General features: G+C 41.5%; 1 protein-coding gene across 1 annotated transcript in view; it reads right to left on the bottom strand.

Moving 5' to 3' along the window:
- SNTG2 (syntrophin gamma 2) overlaps positions 1–22,049 on the bottom strand; it is a 625,709-nt gene that overhangs the window by 56,361 nt on the left and 547,299 nt on the right. The window contains 1 exon segment of the mRNA XM_040348669.1: positions 11,860–11,952. Coding sequence (XP_040204603.1) covers positions 11,860–11,952 — 93 coding nt within the window.

Raw genomic sequence — 22,049 nt, forward strand, 5'->3', positions numbered from 1 at the left:
ACATGGCCACATTTTTAAGTTTATCTACATAAATTTCATATCGATGCGTTTACAAGGGCCGTGTATTTCAAACGGTGTAGTCGTTGTATCAATTGCATGTACGTTTGAGGATTTATTAAGCTTTGTTTGGAGGCTTAAATCATGTATTAGATCTGTGAATTAAAAGCGTTTGTAATGTTATTTCTTTCCATAAATAACTTTCCTGACCTCAGTGCAATATTCCTCCTCACTGACCTTGGGGGGAGGGGAAACCTATTGAGGGGGGAGGGGCGACCAGGAAGTCAGCATACTCTATACTTTGCAGATAGAGAAAGAAGCTGTGTGTCCTAAAGATAGTGTAGTGGTTATGGTGAATGTCTTTGGCAAGGGGCTCACCAATTAAGCTATTCAGCATTCCCACTCGCATTTTCCTCAGGAAATGCATTGTCTAGTTATATTATATTTTAATACTCCTGCTGCTGCCTCCATGCTGAGTAAAGCTTCATGACCTCTCTGGCACAGCGGATCCACCAACAGCCTCCGCTACAAGCTACCAGACCGGATCTAAACAGCAAGTGTAACTATAACAATGAACCTTATGTTAAACCCTGTTTTGCGGCATTTATACTGCAACCATTGGGCTGTCTGCAAGAGCTCATCTGCATTCTCTCTCTTTCTTGCTCTCCCTCTCTCTCTCTCTTTGTATATATATATATATTGTTGCTTTTGTTATGTTCATTTTTCAACAGTTTATTTTGTGTTCGTCGTGTCTGTGTCGTGTGCTTTAGTTTGTCCTAGGTTACTGTTAAATAAAATAATAGTATAAAATGTTTTTGCTTATTATGAAGTTAAATGTGTTGATGTTGATTTGTTTGATGTGAAGTTAGATGTGTTGAAAAACCTACAACTCTATCTCAAAAAGAAATGAAACATTTCCAAAAAATAAGATTTTTTAATACAAAAATAAATTCAGATATAACTATCAATGCGTTTCTGAATCCGTTCCATTTCCGCAATATGTTCGGATTGCTGCTGCTCTAGCAGAGCATTTTGTTGCGTCAGGTAGCGGATCTTGCGTTGGTTTTGCAGGATCCTCTGGTGGGTCTTTTTGATGAGTCTGTTCTGCCTTCTCATATCTCTTGATGCTGTTAGGATATAATAAAAAAACATTTGGATTTCAAAGAACGTTACCAAATAAATAAAATATTTTTTTTGCTTATTAATCAATCATTATCATGTGTATACACTTGTTATGTGTCTAACACATCCCGGGAGTGCAGAATTATTAGGCAAATGAGTATTTGGACCACATCATCCTCTTTATGCATGTTGTCTTACTCCAAGCTGTATAGGCTCGAAAGCCTACTACAGATTAGGCATATTAGGTAATGTACATCTCTGTAATGAGAAGGTGTGTGGTCTAATGACATCAACACTCTATATCAGGTGTGCATAATTATTAGTCAATTTCCTTTTCTTTGGCAAAATGGGCCAAAAGAAGGATTTGACAGACTCTGAAAAGTCCAAAATAGAGAGATATCTAGCAGAGGGATGCAGCACCCTTAAAATTGCAAAGCTTATGAAGCGTGATCATCAAACAAAAGAAGCGTGTGGAAAAACAAAGGTGCAAAATAACTGCCCATGAACTGAGAAAAGTTAAGCGTGCAGCTGCCAAGATGCCACTTGCCACCAGATTGGCCATATTTCAGAGCTGCAACATCACTGGGGTGCCCAAAAGCACAAGGTGTGCAATACCCAGAGACATGGCCAAGGTAAGAAAGGCTGAAAGACGACGACCACTGAACAAGACACACAAGCTGCAACGTCAAGACTGTGCCAATAAATATCTCAAGAAAGATTTTTCTAAGGTTTTATGGACTGCTGAAATGAGAGTGAGTCTTGATGGGCCAGATGGAAGAGCCCGTGGCTGGATTGGTAAAGGGCAGGGAGCTCCAGTCCGACTCAGACGCCAGCAAGGTGGTGGTGGAGTACTGGTTTGGGCTGGTATCATCAAAGATGAGCTTGTGGGGCCTTTTCGGATTGAGGATGGAGTCAAGCTCAACTCCCAGTCCTACTGCCAGATTATGGAAGAGACCTTCTTCAAGCAGTGGTACAGGAAAAAGTCACCATCCTTCAAGAAAAACATGATTTTCATGCAGGACAATGCTCCATCACACGTGTCAAAGTACTCCACAGCGTGGCTGGCAAGAAAGGGTATTAAATAAAAAAAAGTAATGACATGGCCTCCTTGTTCACCTGATCTGAACCCCATTGAGAACCTGTGGTCCATCATCAAATGTGGGATTTACAAGGAGGGAAAACAGTACACCTCTCTGAACAGTGTCTGGGAGGCTGTGGTTGCTGCTGCACGCAATGTTGATGGTGAACAGATCAAAACACTGACAGTATCCATGGATGTCAGGCTTTTGAGTGTCCTTGCAAAGAAAGGTGGCTATATTGGTCACTGATTTGTTTTTGTTTTGTTTTTAAATGTCAGAAATGTGTATTTGTGAATGTTGAGATGTTATATTGGTTTCACTGTTAAAAATAAATCATTGAAATGGGTATCTATTTATTTTTTGGTTAAGTTGCCTAATAATTCTGCACAGTAATAGTAGTCACCTGCACACACAGATATCCCCCGAAAATAACTAACACTAAAAACAAACTAAAAACTACTTCCAAAAAAATTCAGCTTTGATATTAATGAGTTTTTGGGGTTCATTGAGAACATGGTTGTTGTTCAATAATAAAATGAATCCTCAAAAATACAACTTGCCTAATAATTATGCACTACCTGTATACTTCTAGCATCAATACCATATTATGGTTCTACAATCTGACAGGTGCGCTTTATATGTTGTCCATTTTTATATCTACATTTTATTGTTGAAATGTTATTAATCATTGTGCACATATTTACCTTCCTGAACGAGGCTCACAGGACCGCTGTCTTCCTCCTGCTCTTCTGCTTGAGAAGTTGGGGTGGTGGGGGGGGGAAGCTCCTCAGCTTGCTCCTCAACAGGAGCTGGGGTTGGGGAGTGGGAGGGCCCTGGCTGCTCCTCCTCATCCATCTCCTCCTCTGCCGCATCCTCCTCTGCCGCATTCTCCTCCTCCTCCTCCTCATCGGCCTGGCGCCTTCTGCGCTTGGCGCGCACAGCTGGTATTGGAGCACCTATAATAACACAATGTTCATATATTATAAAAATGTTTTCTAATGACGTATGCAAATTCTGTGTACTCTGCTGTATTGTATATGAATACAAATTGATTTATATAGACAGTTAACCAATGGGACAATGTTATATTAAAGGGTCTTGTGGGCACTACAGGGGACTGAGCGTGAGCTGGGATGCCACCATGTTAAAATGAGCTGTTTTTGTCTCCTTTGTTTTGTTCAGACGATCTCATGTTAAAAAAAGGGCCTGATGGAGCACACGGGATTACTATAACAACCCCACTCCTAACACAGGAATTTAGTGGTAATCTATATATATAAAACTCAACGTGTGTGTGTGCATAAATGTATGTATGTATGTATGTATGTATGTATGTATGTTCCAGCATCACGTACAAACGGCTAAAGATATTTATATGAAACTTGGCACACAGGTTACTTATATGTCAGCCACAAACATAGGATAGGTGGTTTAAACCTTACCCACCCCCATTTGCCATGGTCGGGGTTTTTCTTTAAAGTCCCATGCAAAGCAATGGGAAAAGTATGTTCCCACATAACTTCTGTGTTCCTGTCTGCTGTCCCATGTCTTTTTTCAACAGTACTATGAATACCTTGGCTGGTGGTGATATATGTTAGCACAACATGGCATCTTGGTTAACAACATCTGACCTTACATGAATTACATATGACCTTACATAACTGTCACCAAAGGAGCTGTGGTGGCTCCACGCGATTGCCACTGCGCTGACAAGTGATTCACCTCTGCAGCTAGGGGTTCGGATCCCGCTCTCGGCTACATGTGAATTGAGTTTGGTGGTCTCAGCCCCGCCCCCGGTGGGTGTGCTATGCGAGGTTGGGTTGGGAGGACCCCCTCACACCCGCCATTGCCAACCGGGGCATGGAGAAAGGTGGCAGATTGCCTCTGGGGGAGGCCTCCCAACTCCTGCAGGCCGGCTCCTCTCTCTTTCGAGTTCACGCACAAAATACACTTTTGAAAAAAAAAACATAACTGTCAACAATAACTTACCTGGATGATATCTAGCCCGAAGACGTCTGACCTGATCCATTTGGCGCCTCTTCAGGTCAGACCACTTCTTCACAATCGCCTTGTGGTCGTGTTGGCCGCCAAAGTCAGCGATTAGGGCGCTGACCACAGCCCTTTTCTCTGGCTGCCTCCGCAGCTCATCGTATCCTGTTTCCAGGAACTTCTGCAAGATGAAGAACAAAGTATATTGTAATACTTCTGTTGACAGCCTTATGGATATATGACGTAAATGTATGCTATTCAACAATTGGAAGCATTCTCGCCTTATTAATCAATGACAGGGGTAACATGACAGATTTTATATCCTGCCATTTCGGTCGCCACCTTTTTTGCATAAATATAGCAGCCATTATCATTTGCATAATTATGAATATATTATTAACAACACAGGATACACGTATAGGGGAGATATGCGTTGCTAACTCTTTTCCCTGTCAGGAGCCTAACGCCCCGGGGGGTCAGAGACGGGACCTTTTCGGAGGACCACTGACGTATGTACCCGTCGCAGTTTTTTGTGATGTCACTCTTTAGGTGTGTGCACATTTTTCACTGCATCCGGGTGGAGTTTTTGGGTTGTGTTTTGCACGCTACAGGCTTTTCAACAGAAAAAAACCAGCTGGAGGCAGAATGGTTGCAAAACACTACGGGTTTGTTACCTAACTCTGGGTTTCAAGACCAGTCCACCTCCAGCTGTTGCAAAACTACTACTCCCATCAGCCACGGTCTGTCAGTGCATGTTAAGAATTTTACTTTTGCTGCATCTAGGGTGCCACAGTTTATAGACCCGTGCATAAAGGCCTGAAAAATGGGGGCCTGCAGAACTTACAATACTAGAAGTGCCAGCATTCCCAGGCATGCTGGAAGTTGTAGTTCTGCAACATCTAAAGGGCAATATGTATTCGAACGTCCTTGGGCCTTGAGGACACTGAAGTCAGGACGTTCGCATACGTCCTATGTCCAAAAAAATGTTAAATTCATTATGCTAAATAACAAGGAAAAGTGGCTAAATACACATTTGCCAACCAGGGTGTCTGCAGCTGTCCAGGCATGCTGGGACTTGTAGTTTTGTAAAAGCAGGAGACACATTTTTTGTGAAATACTAATATCTGATCATATATACTAACTTTTAAACTAGACTAAAATGCAGTTGAAGATAATGAAATAACAGTGGTCAAAATACTTACACAAATCAGCAAATTTTCCTCAGATACAGTGAAATTACTTCCAACCATCTTGCTCTGCGATTGCGTTGCGATCATAAAGTTGGAAACTGGCAAGGGTCCAGGAAATGGTCGCGTGTTGTTCGCGTGTTGATTGCGCTGCTTGGACCGAGATGGGTCCACATGGCTTCGGCTGTATGGACCACAGTAACTCTTTTCCCTGTCAGGAGCCTAACGCCCCGGGGGGTCAGAGACGGGACCTTTTCGGAGGACCACTGACGTATGCAACCGTCGCAGTTTTTTGTGATGTCACTCTTTAGGTGTGTGCAAATTTTTCGTTCCACCGGGTGGAGTTTTTGGGTTGTGTTTTGCATGCCACAGGCTTTTCAACAGAAAAAAACCAGCTGGAGGCAGAATGGTTGCAAAACACTACGGGTTTGTTACCTAACTCTGGGTTTCAAGACCAGTCCACCTCCAGCTGTTGCAAAACTACTACTCCCATCAGCCACGGTCTGTCAGTGCATGCTAAGAATTTTACTTTTGCTGCATCTAGGGTGCCACAGTTTAGAGACCCGTGCATAAAGGCCTGAAAAATGGGGGCCTGCAGAACTTACAATACTAGAAGTGCCAGCATTCCCAGGCATGCTGGAAGTTGTAGTTCTGCAACATCTAAAGGGCAATATGTATTCGAACGTCCTTGGGCCTTGAGGACACTGAAGTCAGGACGTTCGCATATGTCCTATGTCCAAAAAAATGTTAAATTCATTATGCTAAATAACAAGGAAAAGTGCCTAAATACACATTTGCCAACCAGGGTGTCTGCAGCTGTCCAGGCATGCTGGGACTTGTAGTTTTGTAAAAGCAGGAGACACATTTTTTGTGAAATACTAATATCTGATCATATATACTAACTTTTAAACTAGACTAAAATGCAGTTGAAGATGATGAAATAACAGTGGTCAAAATACTTACACAAATCAGCATCTTTTCCTCAGACTTAGTGAAATTGCTTCCAACCATGTTGCTGTGTGATTGCGCTGCGATCATAAGTTGGAAACTGGCAAGGCTCCAGGAAATGGTCGCATGCTGTTCGCGCAATTGCGCATGCGCGATCGAAAAATCGCAATCGCAATATGTTTTTTGGGTAAAATATCATAAATATTCTATTTCAGAGTGCTGCTACAGCAGTTTTCGAAATATCTGCAATCAATTTCGCATTCGCATTTTGTGAAATTGCGTTAAAATATCTTGAATATTCGATTTCAGAGTGAGCCAATCAGAGCGCTCCTCCAGCATATCTCGAAATTGCGCAATAAATATCGCATTCGCATGTTGCGATATTTCGATAAAATATCACGAATATTCTGAGCCAATCAGAGCGCTCCTCCAGCATATCTCGAAATTACGCAATAAATATCGCATTCGCATGTTGCGATATTTCGATAAAATATCACGAATATTCTGAGCCAATCAGAGCGCTCCTCCAGCATATCTCGAAATTGCGCAATAAATATCGCATTCGCATGTTGCGATATTTCGATAAAATATCACGAATATTCTGAGCCAATCAGAGCGCTCCTACCGCAGTTATAAAAAAATCGCAATTATTGTCGCATTCGCAATAGCGAAAAATCGCAATCATTTAATTTCGATAAAATATCACGAATATTCGAATTTAGCGAATATATCTCGAATATTCGAATATATATTCGAGATATATCGCGAAATCGAATATGGCATATTCTGCTCAACACTACTGGTGTGTAGTCCCACAGAAGTTTAATTCTAGGTTATAACGGACACTGAAAGCAGACACCTATGTTCACAATATTAATTCCAGTAGCCATATTGGATAACATCTTTAGGATCATAAAATAAGGAAGTCATAATACTACAAGGATAAATCAAAGTTCTGCCAAATCTGCTACACTCTGTCATCAAGGATTATTTTATTTACCACATAAAGAGGCTAGCTGAAGATATCTGGATTTCAAGGAATACCCGTTTACCCTTTTATCATCCTTTTCCCTCATCTGCCTTAATTGCATTGGACTGCGAAAGAGAGACATTCTATTTGAATTTAATAGTTTGCAGTGTTTCTTTATATTGTGTAGGATTTACTGGCCTGTGAGCTGAGGAGGCAGAAGGGAGAAATCTGACATATAAGATATAGTGTCAGTTGTCTACCCTCCTGTTAACCTGTTCACATAGGTTTCTGTGATTGGGTTAATAGTTGTGTTCATTTACGATCAAAGGAACTTTGCACCAATATATTGTGTTTTTTTGATTGATAAGTATAGATAAAATAGCGGTGTATGCAAGAGTGTTTCTTACTAACTGACAAAGTTGATATATATGTATTTTGTGTTTTATTAATACAGTAAACATATTTGAACTGTTTCTTCAATACTGTGTGAGTCTCTATTTACTACTACAGTTGGTCAGATGACGGAACCCAGGGTGTCAAAGGTAAGGGAGGATTTGCAGAGTCAAGGTAGTCAGTGAAGTACAGAATCTATTAGCAGCTCTCACGGGGGTACCACTACACAATAATTATCAACATCGTTTTTTCTGTATATATAATTAGCAATGGCTTATGGTTGGCCAATCTCGTGTGGTACTAAAAGAGTGTGCGGTTTGGCATCCCTAGAGGCAGAATTTGCAAAAAACATTTGTCCTCTCCTCCATTTTGGAGTAGTCCCACCAAGAGAAACCATTATATCCCTATAAAAGCAAGTAGGAAGTGGCGTAAAATATATTTTTTAAATATTTTTATAAATTCTAGTGGAAAATATGCATTACTAATGTACATGGTCACTTTATTTGCTATACAACTCTCTTGATTCAAACAAGTTGCCCAAACTTCAAAATGAGCAACAAAACAACCTACATACAGTAGAAATGTCACAAAATTGTCTTCTTGTCTGGCCTGCTTATAAAGAAAAAAAATTGTGCAACCAAACAACATATATAACTGCCTAGATACAAAAGGGGAAGGTGACAATGGTATGTAATGCTAATACACAGTCACTTTTTAAACACAAGAAAAATCCAAACAAGGTGATCCAATAGTGAACAATATTGAATGACACTGGAGAAATCACTTGGTGCTTCTTTCTAAAACATAAAACAAACAATGCCGCTTACCAGATTCTTTGGATCGCAGATTATAGAGATCAAACATACTCATCAAGGGATCACTCAGATCAGGGATATTCCTCCACAGTTCTGCCGTGGCTCAAGCTGGTTTGAATCTTTTTTGGATGTCAGTGCCTAAGAAGTTTTCAATAAATCTTTACCTGGAGTACTGCACCATGAAGCCTCTCTTTTCTATCACATGATATATCCTATTGCTGGAGATTTCCTAAATAAGGGTATCGCTGTAGCTGCAGGACAACCATACCGCTGGAGAGCTCACTGCATTACAAGGATCTCTGTACTGGATGAACCTGTAGAGGAATATCCCTGATCTAAATTATTTCTTGATGATCGTGTTTGATCTCTATAATCTGAGATCCAGCAAATCTTTTAAGCCGTGTTGTTTGTTTTATTTTCTGGACAGAAGAACCAAGTGATTTCTCCAGTGTCCTTCAATATCATTCAATATTGGAGCACTTTGTTTGGACTTATATTGTTTTTATAAAGCTTATAAAGTGTATTGTCATACCATTGTCACCTTTCCCTTTTGTATCAGGGAGGTTATATATATATTGTTTTTTTTTTCTTTATATACATGGTATAGGCTGAATATTCAGGCTATTTAAGTTGCAGCACCAGTGTGTCATTTTTGATTTTTGTTTTAGGAGTAGCGCAGATATTCCACTATATACATCTATATTTAGCCTGCTGCATTTGTATTACTCCTCAACATGTCACATGGACTTGCTACATTTTTGATTACTGTTCCATTTTAAAGATAAATGTTCTAATGGTTACCATGTGATGGTTACAAAGACCAGTGAAATACAGAATTCAGAACAAGCACCTGTGGAGCTCACAGTGGAGCGACTTGTCATGCGATTTGACAGGTCAAATTGCATGGGCAGTTGCATCCTATTGCTGGCAATACCACTGTTTTGGAAGAAAAAGAGTAAGATGATGATGTTTATGATTTGTTTTAGTGCAGTATTGTGCAGTATTACTTTATGGCCCAGATTCTCAAAGGCGTTACGACGGCGCAAGGCCATTTGCAGCGTCGTAAGTCCTAATCTGGCCCAGGGTATCTATGCGACTGAGTCTTAGAATCAGTTACGCATAGATACCGATTAGATCTGATAGGCGTAAGGCTCTTACGCTGTCAGATCTTAAATGCAATTTTTCTTCCCGTCGCTAGGTGTCGCATCGTCGTTTTCCCCGTCGTCTATGCAAATTAGCTAGTTACGCGAGATTCCCGAACGTACGCGCGGACGACGCAGTGAGTTTACGATGTTTCCGTAAGCGTAAACTTGCCCCTGCTATAATGAGGGGCAAGTTTACGTAGGTCCGTCGTATGCCATGTTAAGTATGGCGTCGGGGTCAGCGTCGGCTTTTTCCGTCGTTTACGTCGTTTTCGTAAGTTGTCCGCGAATACGACTTTACGTCAATGACGCTCACGTCGGCGTCATTGACGTTTTCCGTCGTGAGCTGGAGCATCCGCACTGGGCTATTTTTATGCCCGGTGCATGCGCAGTTCGATCGGCGCGGGGGCGCGCTTAATTTAAATATAAGCCGCCCCCTTTGAATTACGCGGCCTTACGCCGGGCCAATTACACTATGCCGACGCAAATTACGGAGGAAGTGCTTGGAGAATACTGCACTTGCTCCAGTAATTTGCGGCGGCGTAGTATAAATGGCTTACGCTACGCCGCCGCAGATTCTACAAGAATCTGGCCCTATATCTCTACATATTGACACATGTCTTTTAATCTTGGGATAACCAATGTAAAATATGTCTAAAGTTTGTTGTAAATTTTATGATAATTTTAAAGCCCCATATCTTTAAAATTGTATTCAGAGCTGTTGGAACTAAACTCTGGAAAATGTTCATTGCACCTTCCGATTCAATAGTTTTATCTGTCACTGATAGCTTCTCCCTAGACTACACCTGGGAGCCGAGTTTTGAACCTCTTAATTGTCCAGGGGCGGAAAGGATTGGGTACCACCCTACACCCTATTAGTCACTAATTCTGGCACACCCAGGGCCAGATTCACATAGAATTGCGGCCGTGTAACGTAACCCGTTTACGTTACACCGCCGCAAGTTTTCAGAGTTAGTGCCCGATCCACAAGCACTTACCTGTAAACTTGCGGCGGTGTATCGTAAACACGTCTGGCGCAAGCCTGCCCAATTCAAATGGGGCGGGTACCATTTAAATTAGGCACGCTCCCGCACCGGACGTACTGCGCATGCTCCGTTCGCAATTTTCCTGACGCGCTTTGCGCAAAATTACGGCGGCGCGACGTGTTTGTGAATCGCGACGTGCGTAACGTACTTACGCCGGAAAAAAAATTCAAAAGCGTCGCGGGAACGACGGGCATACTTTAACATGGTGGAGTAATTTTACACCATGTTAATAGCAGCCCTAACTTTGCGACGGGAAACTAAGACGTGCGCCGACGTAACGACGGGAAAAACCTTTGTGGATCGCCGTAACTGCTAATTTGCATACCCGACGCTGGAATACGACGCAAACTCCACCCAGCGGCGGCCGAGGTATTGCATCCTAAAATCCGACGGTGTTAGTCAATTACACCTGTCGGATCTTAGGGCTATATATGCGGAACTGATTCTATGAATCAGCCGCATAGATAGAACAACAGATACGACCGCGTATCAGGAGATACGCTGTCGTATCTGTTCTGTGAATCTGGCCCATAGTGTGTGCTAGGAATGCAAATACAGCTCAGTGTACATTCAATAGATGTCTGCAAGCAGGTATGTAAGTGTGTCTTATTGAAGACTGCTATTCACCGTGTCTCTTCTGCAATGTAGGGATACCTGCTCGCAGTTTCTTTTTTTTATACTTTAGGTTTAGTTCTGCTGGAAATTGCAAATAAAATCTTCAATACTCACCTCCACTCCAGTGATGCTCCATCATCTGCATCAACATCTTCCCCAGGTCTTATTCTGGGGTTTGGCATCTTTGACCATCTTGATTGACTCAGGATAAAGTAACTGTTGCAAATGCACACAGGAGTTCACTTTTCCTGGCATCAAGGCATGGGAAGAATGTACACTGAGATGAGCAGTGTACATTCTAAATCATCTTGCAAACAGGAAGGTAAAAAGCCTTTATTTTCTGCAATAAAAATATTTTCTGCTTTCATATCTTTTAAATGAGGGCAACGTTTTGTTTAACATATTTTGCACTGTCATTTTATCTGCAAAACAGAGATATAGTGGGGAAGTTGGGCATAAAAGAAAAGAAAACAATACATCTACAGACTCCTCTTGTTTTACTGACCTTGAGTTTATGTCGCATCAGAATTCTAACAAATCACATTTGTTTTCTTACCTTTGATTTGCTGTCGAAGCAGGTAAATCCTGTTACAAAGTCGACAGTGAAACAAACAACTTCTCCTTGACTATTGCACACATATGTTTTGGACTGAAAAGAAAATATATATATATATATATATATAGAATTACATATATTACAAAATAAAATAAGCAAAATAAGATACACTTTTTAATAATTCAGATACAGGTATTATTTCTTACAAGGTTATATAGTGATATAATTGGGATGATTTTCTAAAGACAAGTAGACTGTTCACTTTGCAAGTGCAGTTGCACTCTGCAAGGGAACTTTCTCTAGATCTAAGTGAATGTAGTAAAGCTCTGCTGACTTCTATCATCCAATCACGAGCAAGCAAAAATACTTTTTTTTTTTTTTTTACACATGATTGGTTATTCTTTGCAAAACTGAAGTGTCACCTCGTTCACTGAGATCTGAGGAAACTTCATTTGTAAAGTGAACAGTGTATTTTCCTTAGTAAACAAACCCAATGTCTCCATTCCTCCATTCTGTTACAGGTCTATGAATATATTGGGATTTATTGAAAAACATAGGAATATGTGAAAATGTACTAAAACAATAATTGAGTTCAATACAATGTTAAGGACTTAAATGTAAAAATTATTCATTAGATGGTCAGGGGCAGCAAGATTTATAGTAGATACAAGTAAAATAACCAGAAAAAAAATGTACGAGCAGCTAGAGTGGATACAAAAAGTCCACACACCCCTGCAAAAATGTCAGGTTTCTGTGATGTAAAAAAATTAGGAAAGATAAATCATTTCAGAACTTTTTCCACCTTTAATGTGACCTAAAAACTGTACAACTCAATTGAAAAACAAACTGAAATCTTTTAGGTAGAGGGAAGTAAAAACTGAAAACTAAAATAATATGGTTGCATAAGTGTGCACACCCTTAAACTAATACTTTGTTGAAACACCTTTTGATTTTATTACAGCACTCAGATTTTTGGGTATGGGTCTATCAGCATTGCACATCTTGACATGGCAATATTTGCCCACTCTTCTTTGCAAAAACACTCCAATCTGTCAGATTGCGAGGGCATCTCCTGTGCACAGTCCTTTTCAGATCACCCCACAGATTTTCAATGAGATTCAGGTCTGGGCTCTGGCTGGGCCATTCCAAAACTGTAATCTTCTTCTGGTGAAGCCATTCCTTTGTTGATTTGGATGTATGCTTTGGGTCATTGTTATGCTGAAAGATGAAGTTCCTCTTCGTGTTCAGCTTTCTAGTCTGAAAGCTTTGCGAACTGTTCATAATTCCCTCTACCTTGACTAAGGCCCCTGTTCCAGCTGAAGAAAAACAGCCCCAATGCATGATGCTGTCACCACCATGCTTCACTGTGGGTATGATGCGCTGCATGCTGATTTGCAGTGTTGTTTTGCACCAAAACAGAACAGGCCATTCAACCTTGGTTCATCAGGCCAGAACACATTTTCCCCGCATGCTTTTGGGAAACTTCAGATGTGTTTTTGCAAAATGAAGCCTGGCTTGGATGTTTTTTCTTTGTAAGAAAAGGCTTCCCGTCTTGCCACTCTACCCCATAACCCAGACATATGAAGAATATGGGAGATTGTTGTCACATGTACCACACAGCCAGTACTTGCCAGATATTCCTGAAGCATCCTTTAATGTTGCTGTAGGCCTCTTGGCAGCCTCCCTGACCAGAGTTCTTCTTGCCTTGTCATCAATTTGGAGGGACATCCAGTTCTTGGTAATGTCACTGTTGTGCATATTTTCTCCACTGTTTTCCATGGTATATTGAATTCCTTGGCAATTCTTTTGTACCCTTCTTCTGACTGATACCTTTTAACAATTTTATCCCTCTGATGCTTTGGAAGCTCTCTGTGGACCATGGCTTTTGCTGTAGGATGCGACTAAGAAAATGTCAGTAAAGACCTACTAGAACAGCTAAATTTTATTTGGGGTTAATCAGAGGCACTTTAAATAATGGCAGATGTGTACTGACTCCTATTTAAGATGAGTTTGAATGTGATTGCTTAATTATGAACACAGCTACATCCCCAGTTATAAGAGGATGTGCACACTTATGCAACCATAGTATTTATTTATTTTATTTTGTCGTATTTTTACTTTCTCCCTCTAAAAGATTTCAGTTTGTTTTTGCAATTGAGTTGTACAGTTTATAGGTCATGTTAAAGGTGGAAAAAAGTTCTTCAATGATTTCAATTATTTATCTTTGTCTCATTGTTTACATCACAGAAACCTGACATTTTAACATTTTAACAGGGGTGTGTAGACTTTTTATATCCACTGTATGTCTGCTTTGGTTCTGTTCATCAGTTGTATGAAAAAGCGGCCATTGAAATCAAAGAATAGCAATCAATGTATTTATAAATTTGTAAAGCACACTAAAGAGCCTGGGGGTTTGGACATTGGTCTAGTTGTGATTATGGCAGTCTGGAGGGGAGCCTCATCACATATATTTAGAATGCATTTGCAGCAAACACACCTATGACACTGATAAAATCTGCTAATATACACCTTTCCCTGGTTCATCATTTTCCATACCATCAACATGCAAGTTAGATTTTTAAATAAAACATTCGCAGTGCATATTTTATTTTTAGACATGGTTGTAGTCACTGGACTATGTGCTTTGATAAGAATTGAAAGCAGATTATGTCTATTAGAAGAGGCCAACATAGCTTCCTGAAAACATTACAGCACCCTGGGTGTCCAATGTGTCCCTGTGCCTTTAAGGAGGACTGGGCTACCTCCAGGCCCACCAGCCCCTTAGCTATCTATTAGAATGCATGTGCTTCCACTGTGGAGACACACAATAAATGTAGGAGTGTTTAGAACTGCAAGCGATACAGGGTGCATTATTTGCATGCAGACTGCCTTTGGTATCTCATGTGGATGCAGAGCTTTCATTACTGAAATCCAATATATGAAAGGGGTAGCTCAGGGATAGTAAGGCTGGGCAGGAAAAGATGGATGATGCTGGATGTCCTCCAGCCAGAAAAAGAGTCAGGATTTAACTGACTTGCAGCAGCTTCCAGTTGGACACTGAAAAAAGTGATTTTCCACAATCTTTATCTGGCCTTGGATATATTTAAACTTAGTAATTAAGTTGCCTCTTAGACCCCTTTCACATTGACCCGTTTTTCAGGCGGTTCAGCGCTAAAAATAGCGCTTCTTCACCGGCTAAAAAAATCAGGCCCTGCAGGCTTCAATGTGAAAGCCCCAAGGCTTTCACACTGAAGCGGTGCGGTAGCAGGACCGCTCCAAAAGTCCTGCTATCCTCATCTTTGGAGCTGTATAGGATCGGGGTGTTTACCGCTCCTATACCGGTCCTTTCCATTGAAATCAATGGGAAACCGCGGTAATACCGCCCACAATGCGCCTCTACAGAGGCGCATTGCGGGCTGTATTAACCCTTTAAAACCCTTCCACTGCCCAATGTGAAAGGGGCCTAAGGCATCTCTTTTCAAGGATACCTAATTAAAGTTTTAAATTCATCTTCAACTGTAAGTTGGATTTTCTATCCATTTGAATCATTTTAGTTAACCACCCCTGAACTCCCCCCCTGAACTCCCTCCAATACTAGAATGTACTTTATTGCCTTTGGGGCTTCCAAAACTTGACCCCATCTTCTAGTGATGTATACAGAGGTAATACTACATTACTATATACTATATTAGCATCATATGTTCTTACCACTCTTTTTATACACTCCAAGTTTATATTTTAGTTTGTTGGCTTTGATCTGTGGTGCTTGGGTTACCCGATATTCATAAGCCCTTCTCCCTTCTTTTTTTTTTCTCATTGCCTTCCATTTAAAATCCTCCCCAAAAAAACCTTACAGCGTGCAGGTTTTGGAACTCCTTTTAGGTAAAGCGGAGTACCCAGAGGAAACCCATGCAGGCACAGGAAGAACAAGTAGATTTGAACCAACAACCCTAGTTCTTCTGCTCTTAATTATCTTTATTAGATCACTGGTTATTTTCCAGGAAGGGAATCCATTCTCTTCACAGATGCATTGCCCTTGTCCTGGGTGGAGGACACTGCCAAGTTTGCAATTATTAACAAACCACTCTTCTAATTATTTAGCACGGTTCTTCTTCTCTTATTTACTTACAGGCTTATTCTATTTAGGGAGGGTCATTTCTCAATACCTCCCCCCCCCAAAAAAAAGAGGGCTACTGTTCTTTATGGTTTTTTTTTTTTTTTATTATTGAATCCTTTCTTGTAAGTGTAATCGGAACCGCAGAATATTTAGCATGTTCTGTTCCATCTGCTGCATGCTGAAACTAACTAATTGCAATCGTCATTAATAATTGGGATAGAGATAGCGTCATAGCTTGTATTATTTGCACAACAGAATGTAAAATGGCTAAATAGATTCAGTGCACAGGCTTTGAAAAAAGAATCCTAATTGTATTATGAACTATTATTTAAGCGTGTACGATTTACAAACATTAACAATTTGAATACAATGTATTACATCAAGGGGGCTGCTAAAGCATCAGATCATAAACGTGTTAGAAGTCTGTGACTAATGGCTGACAAAGTGCAGTGAGATCTGCAACCTAAGCACATTCACAACATAATGAAATGTGCGCTCTCCACTGACTGTCAAATTAAACTCACTAAAAAGTTCCTGTGAAGCCTGCTTTCATGAAAACACTTACAATTATAGGGCCAGATTCACGTAGCGCAGCGGATCTATAGATCCGCTCGTTCTACGTGAATTAAGATCCGCTCCCGCAAGGTTTAGGAGGCAAGTGGCTAATTCACAAACCACTTACCTCCAAACTTGCGACGGCGGATCCTAAATCCCCCAGCGGAATTCAAATTCCGCGGCTAGGGGAGTGTCATATTTAATCAGGCGCGCTCCCGCGCCGATTTAAATACGCATGCGTCGTCGGGGAATTTCCCGGCGTGCATTGCTCCCACTGACGTCAATAGGACGTCAGTGGTTGCGACGGGAGCTAGACTTGCGACGCGCGTGTTCGTGAATCGGCGTACGCAAACGACGTAGGAAATTTCAAACTCGACGCGGGGATACGACGGCTATACTTAACTATACTTACCCCTGCTAAAAGCAGGGGTAAGTATACGACGGGTACCGCGCTACGGAAACGACGTAAGAACACTGCGTCGGGTCCGCGTACGGTCGTGAATTTCGCGTATCTCGCTGATTTACATATTATTCAGTGTAAATCAGCGGGAACGCCCCCGGCGCCATTTTTAATTCAAAAAAAAGATCCGACAGTGTAACACAGTGTAACACTGTCGGATCTCAGCCCTATCTATGCGTAACTGGGTTCTATGAATCAGGCGCATAGATAGGACCTGAAAAAAGCTGAGATACGATGGTGTATCTGAGATACACCGTCGTATCTGCTCGTGAATCTGGCCCATAGTGTATATTGTAAGGATTTCAAAAGCACGCTTCTGTATATAGCAGTGCATCAGAGAAAGAGCAGAGGGGCCGCGCACCTTCACTTACAGACGGCTTCATAAATTTTTTTTGCTTGAAGCAACATTGTACTTTCATGAACAGGGTTATAAATGTTGACTAGAGTTAGGAAAATTCCAGCAAGTGGAAGGAAGTAAAGGTGGGGGTGGATTCTACAACACATTCTTCAACATAACCCAGGTCCATAAAGTACACAATACTCTGCTAAAATTGTCCCAATGAACTGTTTAAAGAGCCTGTTTAATTGTCGGCTGGTTAAATCATTAACCCTCTTGTATTCAATTGTTTTGTACCGTAACTCTCCCTTTATTTTGTAAGCCACAGAGCAAACTGTTGGTGCCTATAAATTAGAGCTATGGAGTGATTTGTGCTGTGGCTGACCCTTATACTTTCCTACAACTTCAAAATAGAATCCCATGCATGGCTATACTAAAATAGTTTACAATAGTCCAGCTTGGTATTAAATCCTTTTTTTTATAACAACATTTCTTAACCACTTAAGACCCGGACCTTTAGGCAGCTAAAGGACCCGGCCAGGTTTTGCGATTCGGCACTGCATCGTTTTAACAGACAATTTGCGCGGGTCATGCGACGTGGCTCCCTAACAAATTGGCGTCCTTTTTTTCCCACAAATAGGCTTTCTTTTGGTGGTATTTGATCACCTCTGCGGTTTTTATTTTTTGCGCTATAAAACAAAAATAGAGCGACAATTTTGAAAAAAAATGCAATATTTTTTACTTTTTGCTATAATAAATATCCCCAAAAAGTACCGTACCCGCGACCCACGCTGGGTACTAGCACAGGACGTACCTATACGTGCAAGTGCCCAGCCGTGCCATTCTGTCGATGTAAATGTGCAGGAGACGGTCCTTAAGTGGTTAATTTACATTGTTTTCAATACATCTATAGATCTATAGATATAGATATATCTATGAATACATATATATATATATATGATAAGTGGAAAAAGTACTTGTCAACCCTGGATGAAATCAACTCATTCCTGGAAAATATCAAGTATGCTGATTGTTCCCAGCTTTCTGTGAGAAGGGTCTGTAGGCTTAACAGCCCTGACCTTAGCTGGCCATAAGTTGAATAAAACTCAGCCAAATTTCGATCAATATATGTGCACCCACTACATAGATCAACTTGTGTACAACCATCCTTCATAGGACACATACAGTGAGTGAGTGTTGTCACCCTGGGACATGAAGAGCATTTATGGTAGAATCCCAAGTGAAAATAAAGAGAAAAAAAGCTTGATAAAAATGATGATGAAAAATAATGTAGCCAATGCAATGTAAGGACTGCAACCAAAATGTCTTGTGTTTTTATTCTTGAGTTTGGATATGCTTTAAAAGGACACTAAACAGTATTCTTATTCTCAAAAAAATATCTATACACATCAAATACTTAAAGGAAAACCTTACACTCTCAATTAAGCCTTATGCTGCTAGCCTTAGTAAATAATAGGAAGGTATGATATATCTACCGTTATTTATCGGTGTATAACACACGCAGGCATATAACACACACCCTAATTTTAAGAGGGGAGTTTAAGGAAAAAATGTTTTCACAGCCCCCTCCCCAGTACACAGCCCCCCATCATTATACACCCCTCATCCAGTACACATCACCCCTATCCATTATACATCCCCCCATCCATTATACATCCCCCCATCCATTATACAGCCCCCCTCCCCCAGTATACAGCCCCTGTCCATTATACATCCCCCCATCCAGTACACAGCCCCTCATCCAGTACACAGCCCCCCATCCAGTACACATCCCCCTATCCAGTACACAGCCCCCCATCCACTATAACATTCCCCCACATCCACTATTCCACTCCCATCCAGTACACAGCCCCCCCATCCATTATACATCCCCCCATCCAGTACACATCCCCCCATCCATTATACATCCCCACCCATTATACATCCCCATCCATTATACAGCCCCCATCCATTATACATTCCCCCATCCAGTACACAGCCAACTGCACTCCCATGAGACCCCCAGTCTCCTGGGACAGTGCTGCCAGCATTCTCTACAGTTAAGTAAAAAAAAATCACTGTCAGCCCCTTCCAGATTGCTTCTCCTGTGTCACTCCTATTGCAAACTGAAGCTTCCATCTACCTCATAGCTCCGTTTTTTTTCACTGACCTGGTCACATGACTGCTCTCCTCTGATGTTACACAGTAGGTCATGTGACTGCTCTCCTCTTTCCAATCAAAGCTACACTCAGAAGAGGAGGAGTGGGAGGAGGAGAGCAGCCAGAAAAAATCGGAGCTATAAGATATTTACAAGCTTCGTTTTTACAATCACACTGACACAGGAGGAGCGGTTGTAGAACAGGCTGGCAAGTGACTTTTTTTTCTCAACTTCAGACTATGCAGGGAGCATTGTTCCAGGGCCAGGGGATGCGGAACAGCCAGCCTGACACCCTCCCAATGGGTGGCTCCTGGGGCGGACTTCCCGATCTCCGCCCCATATTGGTAAAACATGATATTGGCGGTATAACACGCAGGCACTGTTTACCCTCTGTTTTCAGAGGAAAAAAGTGCGTGTTATATGCCGATAAATATGGTAACTGTTTTAAATCATTTTTTTTTTTTTATGGTTTCCAGCCTGGGCCAAAATTATTTCATACGCCTAGGAGTCTTTATGTGCATTTTTTTTCTTTCATATGAAGGAAGAAAGGAGAGGCATTCTGAGTTTTCTGTGGAATATTAGTAATTAATTAAATTAAATAGCATTTTCAGTTTTTGGTGCTCTGATACATTTTCTGATTTAATGGCCCTGTAATTTATTTGTCATTTAACATGGTTTATGTCTCTGTTTTCTGCTTCTTTCTAGCATCCTGTATGAGCTTCAGAACATCTCCTTTTTTCCCTTACTTCCGTTTGTTTAGAACGAGCAATGGGACATTAGTTGCGGTCATTTGCTCTGCTTTATGCACGCCATAGTCCCTAGTCCCATTTAGATACGAGCATGAGAGGGTGGCTACATTCTTACATAAGTGTAACAATGAAGAAAGGAATGTAGCCACCCTCTAAAATGAAGTCACATCACAGCAGCAGAAAAAGGATTTTGGAGATTTGGAGGAGGCTGAGTAACAATAGGAAGTATTTTTATTTTTGTATTTATTTTTTGAGTTAAGAATGCATACTGGAATAACATTTTTAAACCAGAGTTTAGTGTCACTTTAATGTTATGTGTCTAGGACAAAGGAACAATAATATTGCATTATTCACACAGAACATAGTTGGACAATCGGAGTTGGAGAAGGATTTAGGAAACAGGGCCAGATTCTCAAAGAACCTGCGGCGGCGTAACGTAACGTCTTTAAGTTACACCGCCGCAAGTTTTCCTCGTAAGTGCTTGATTTACAAAGCACTTGAGTTTAAACCTTGCAGTGGAGTAACGTAAAAACGTCCGGCGCAAGCCCGCCTAATTCAAATGGGGCGTGTACCATTTAAATTAGGCGCGTTCCCGCGTTGAACGTTCTGCGGATGCTCCGTTAGGAAATTTCCGACGTGCATGCTTGAAATTACGGCGCCCCGACGTGTTTTTTGAATGGCGGCGTGCGTAACGTACGTCTTACGCAGAGATACGTCTCAGAGGACGTCTCAAAAATACGACGAGTATCAGGAGATACGCCGTCGTATCTCTTTTGTGAATCTGGCCCACTGTTCATATTTTTCCTTGTTTCCTCAGAGAGGGGTGGGGGGTTGCTCTGTTTTGGGTTGCTTTGCCTTCCTCTGAAACAATGCTGCGGAGCTGCGAGAGGGTGAACTTGATAGGCATTAATCTTTTTTCAAACCTAATTACCTATGTACATATTTCCACTGAATTTGTCAGTGACTGGATGAATATGTTACATGTCAGAGAAGTATTAAGAACCTTTTATGTACAGCTTTCTGTATTGTAGTTTAGTATTTAACCTTCTGAGCGGTATTCCCGTGTGTGTCTCGGGGCGAGATTTTTAGGCTACGATCGGTAACCCCGAGACACACACGGGTTTGCTTCGCTAGATGCAGGAAGAGGTTCTTACCTTTTTCCCTGCGATCCAGCGATGTCAGCGATGTCTTTCCCCAGTGCACGGCGGCCGGATGTCCGCCCGATGCACTGTGTTCCCCTGATTCCCTTCCCTGCGAGCGTCGGGACGCAGGGGGGCGGAACGGGGGGGGGGGAACGGCGCGAAATTCAAAAAATATAAATAACACATAGTAAAACACACTGACACAATTGGCTAAAAATTAAAAATAAATTACAGTGACCTTTGATTGCCCCCCAGTGCTTTCCCCAGTGCCCTGTCTGCAGATTGACTGTACCTGTACTGTACCTGTGTCTGCAAACTGCACAGCGATCATGGCAAAGCGCACCTGTACATCAAAATCGCTATGCGACCTGCTGCAAAACAGCGACAGCGATACGGAATCACTTGCGGAGGAGCTGAGTGACAGCGACGCATGGCAAAGTTCGTCATCAGACGCAGAAAGTGATATAAGCGACGATCCTGTGCCCAGCGATGTGCGGACTTGGTGCGCAATTGATTGCGGTGATGACCACGTAGCGCCCCCAAGATTTCCATTTACAGGAGCACCTGGGATAAAAGTGGACGTTGATGACAATCCCCTGGAATACCTCCAACTTTTTCTGACCGCTGAAGTGATCGACAAAATAGTTATTGAGACAAATCGATACCAAGAAC

This window comes from Rana temporaria, chromosome 4, assembly GCF_905171775.1.
Source record: "Rana temporaria chromosome 4, aRanTem1.1, whole genome shotgun sequence".
Lineage (NCBI taxonomy): Eukaryota > Metazoa > Chordata > Amphibia > Anura > Ranidae > Rana > Rana temporaria.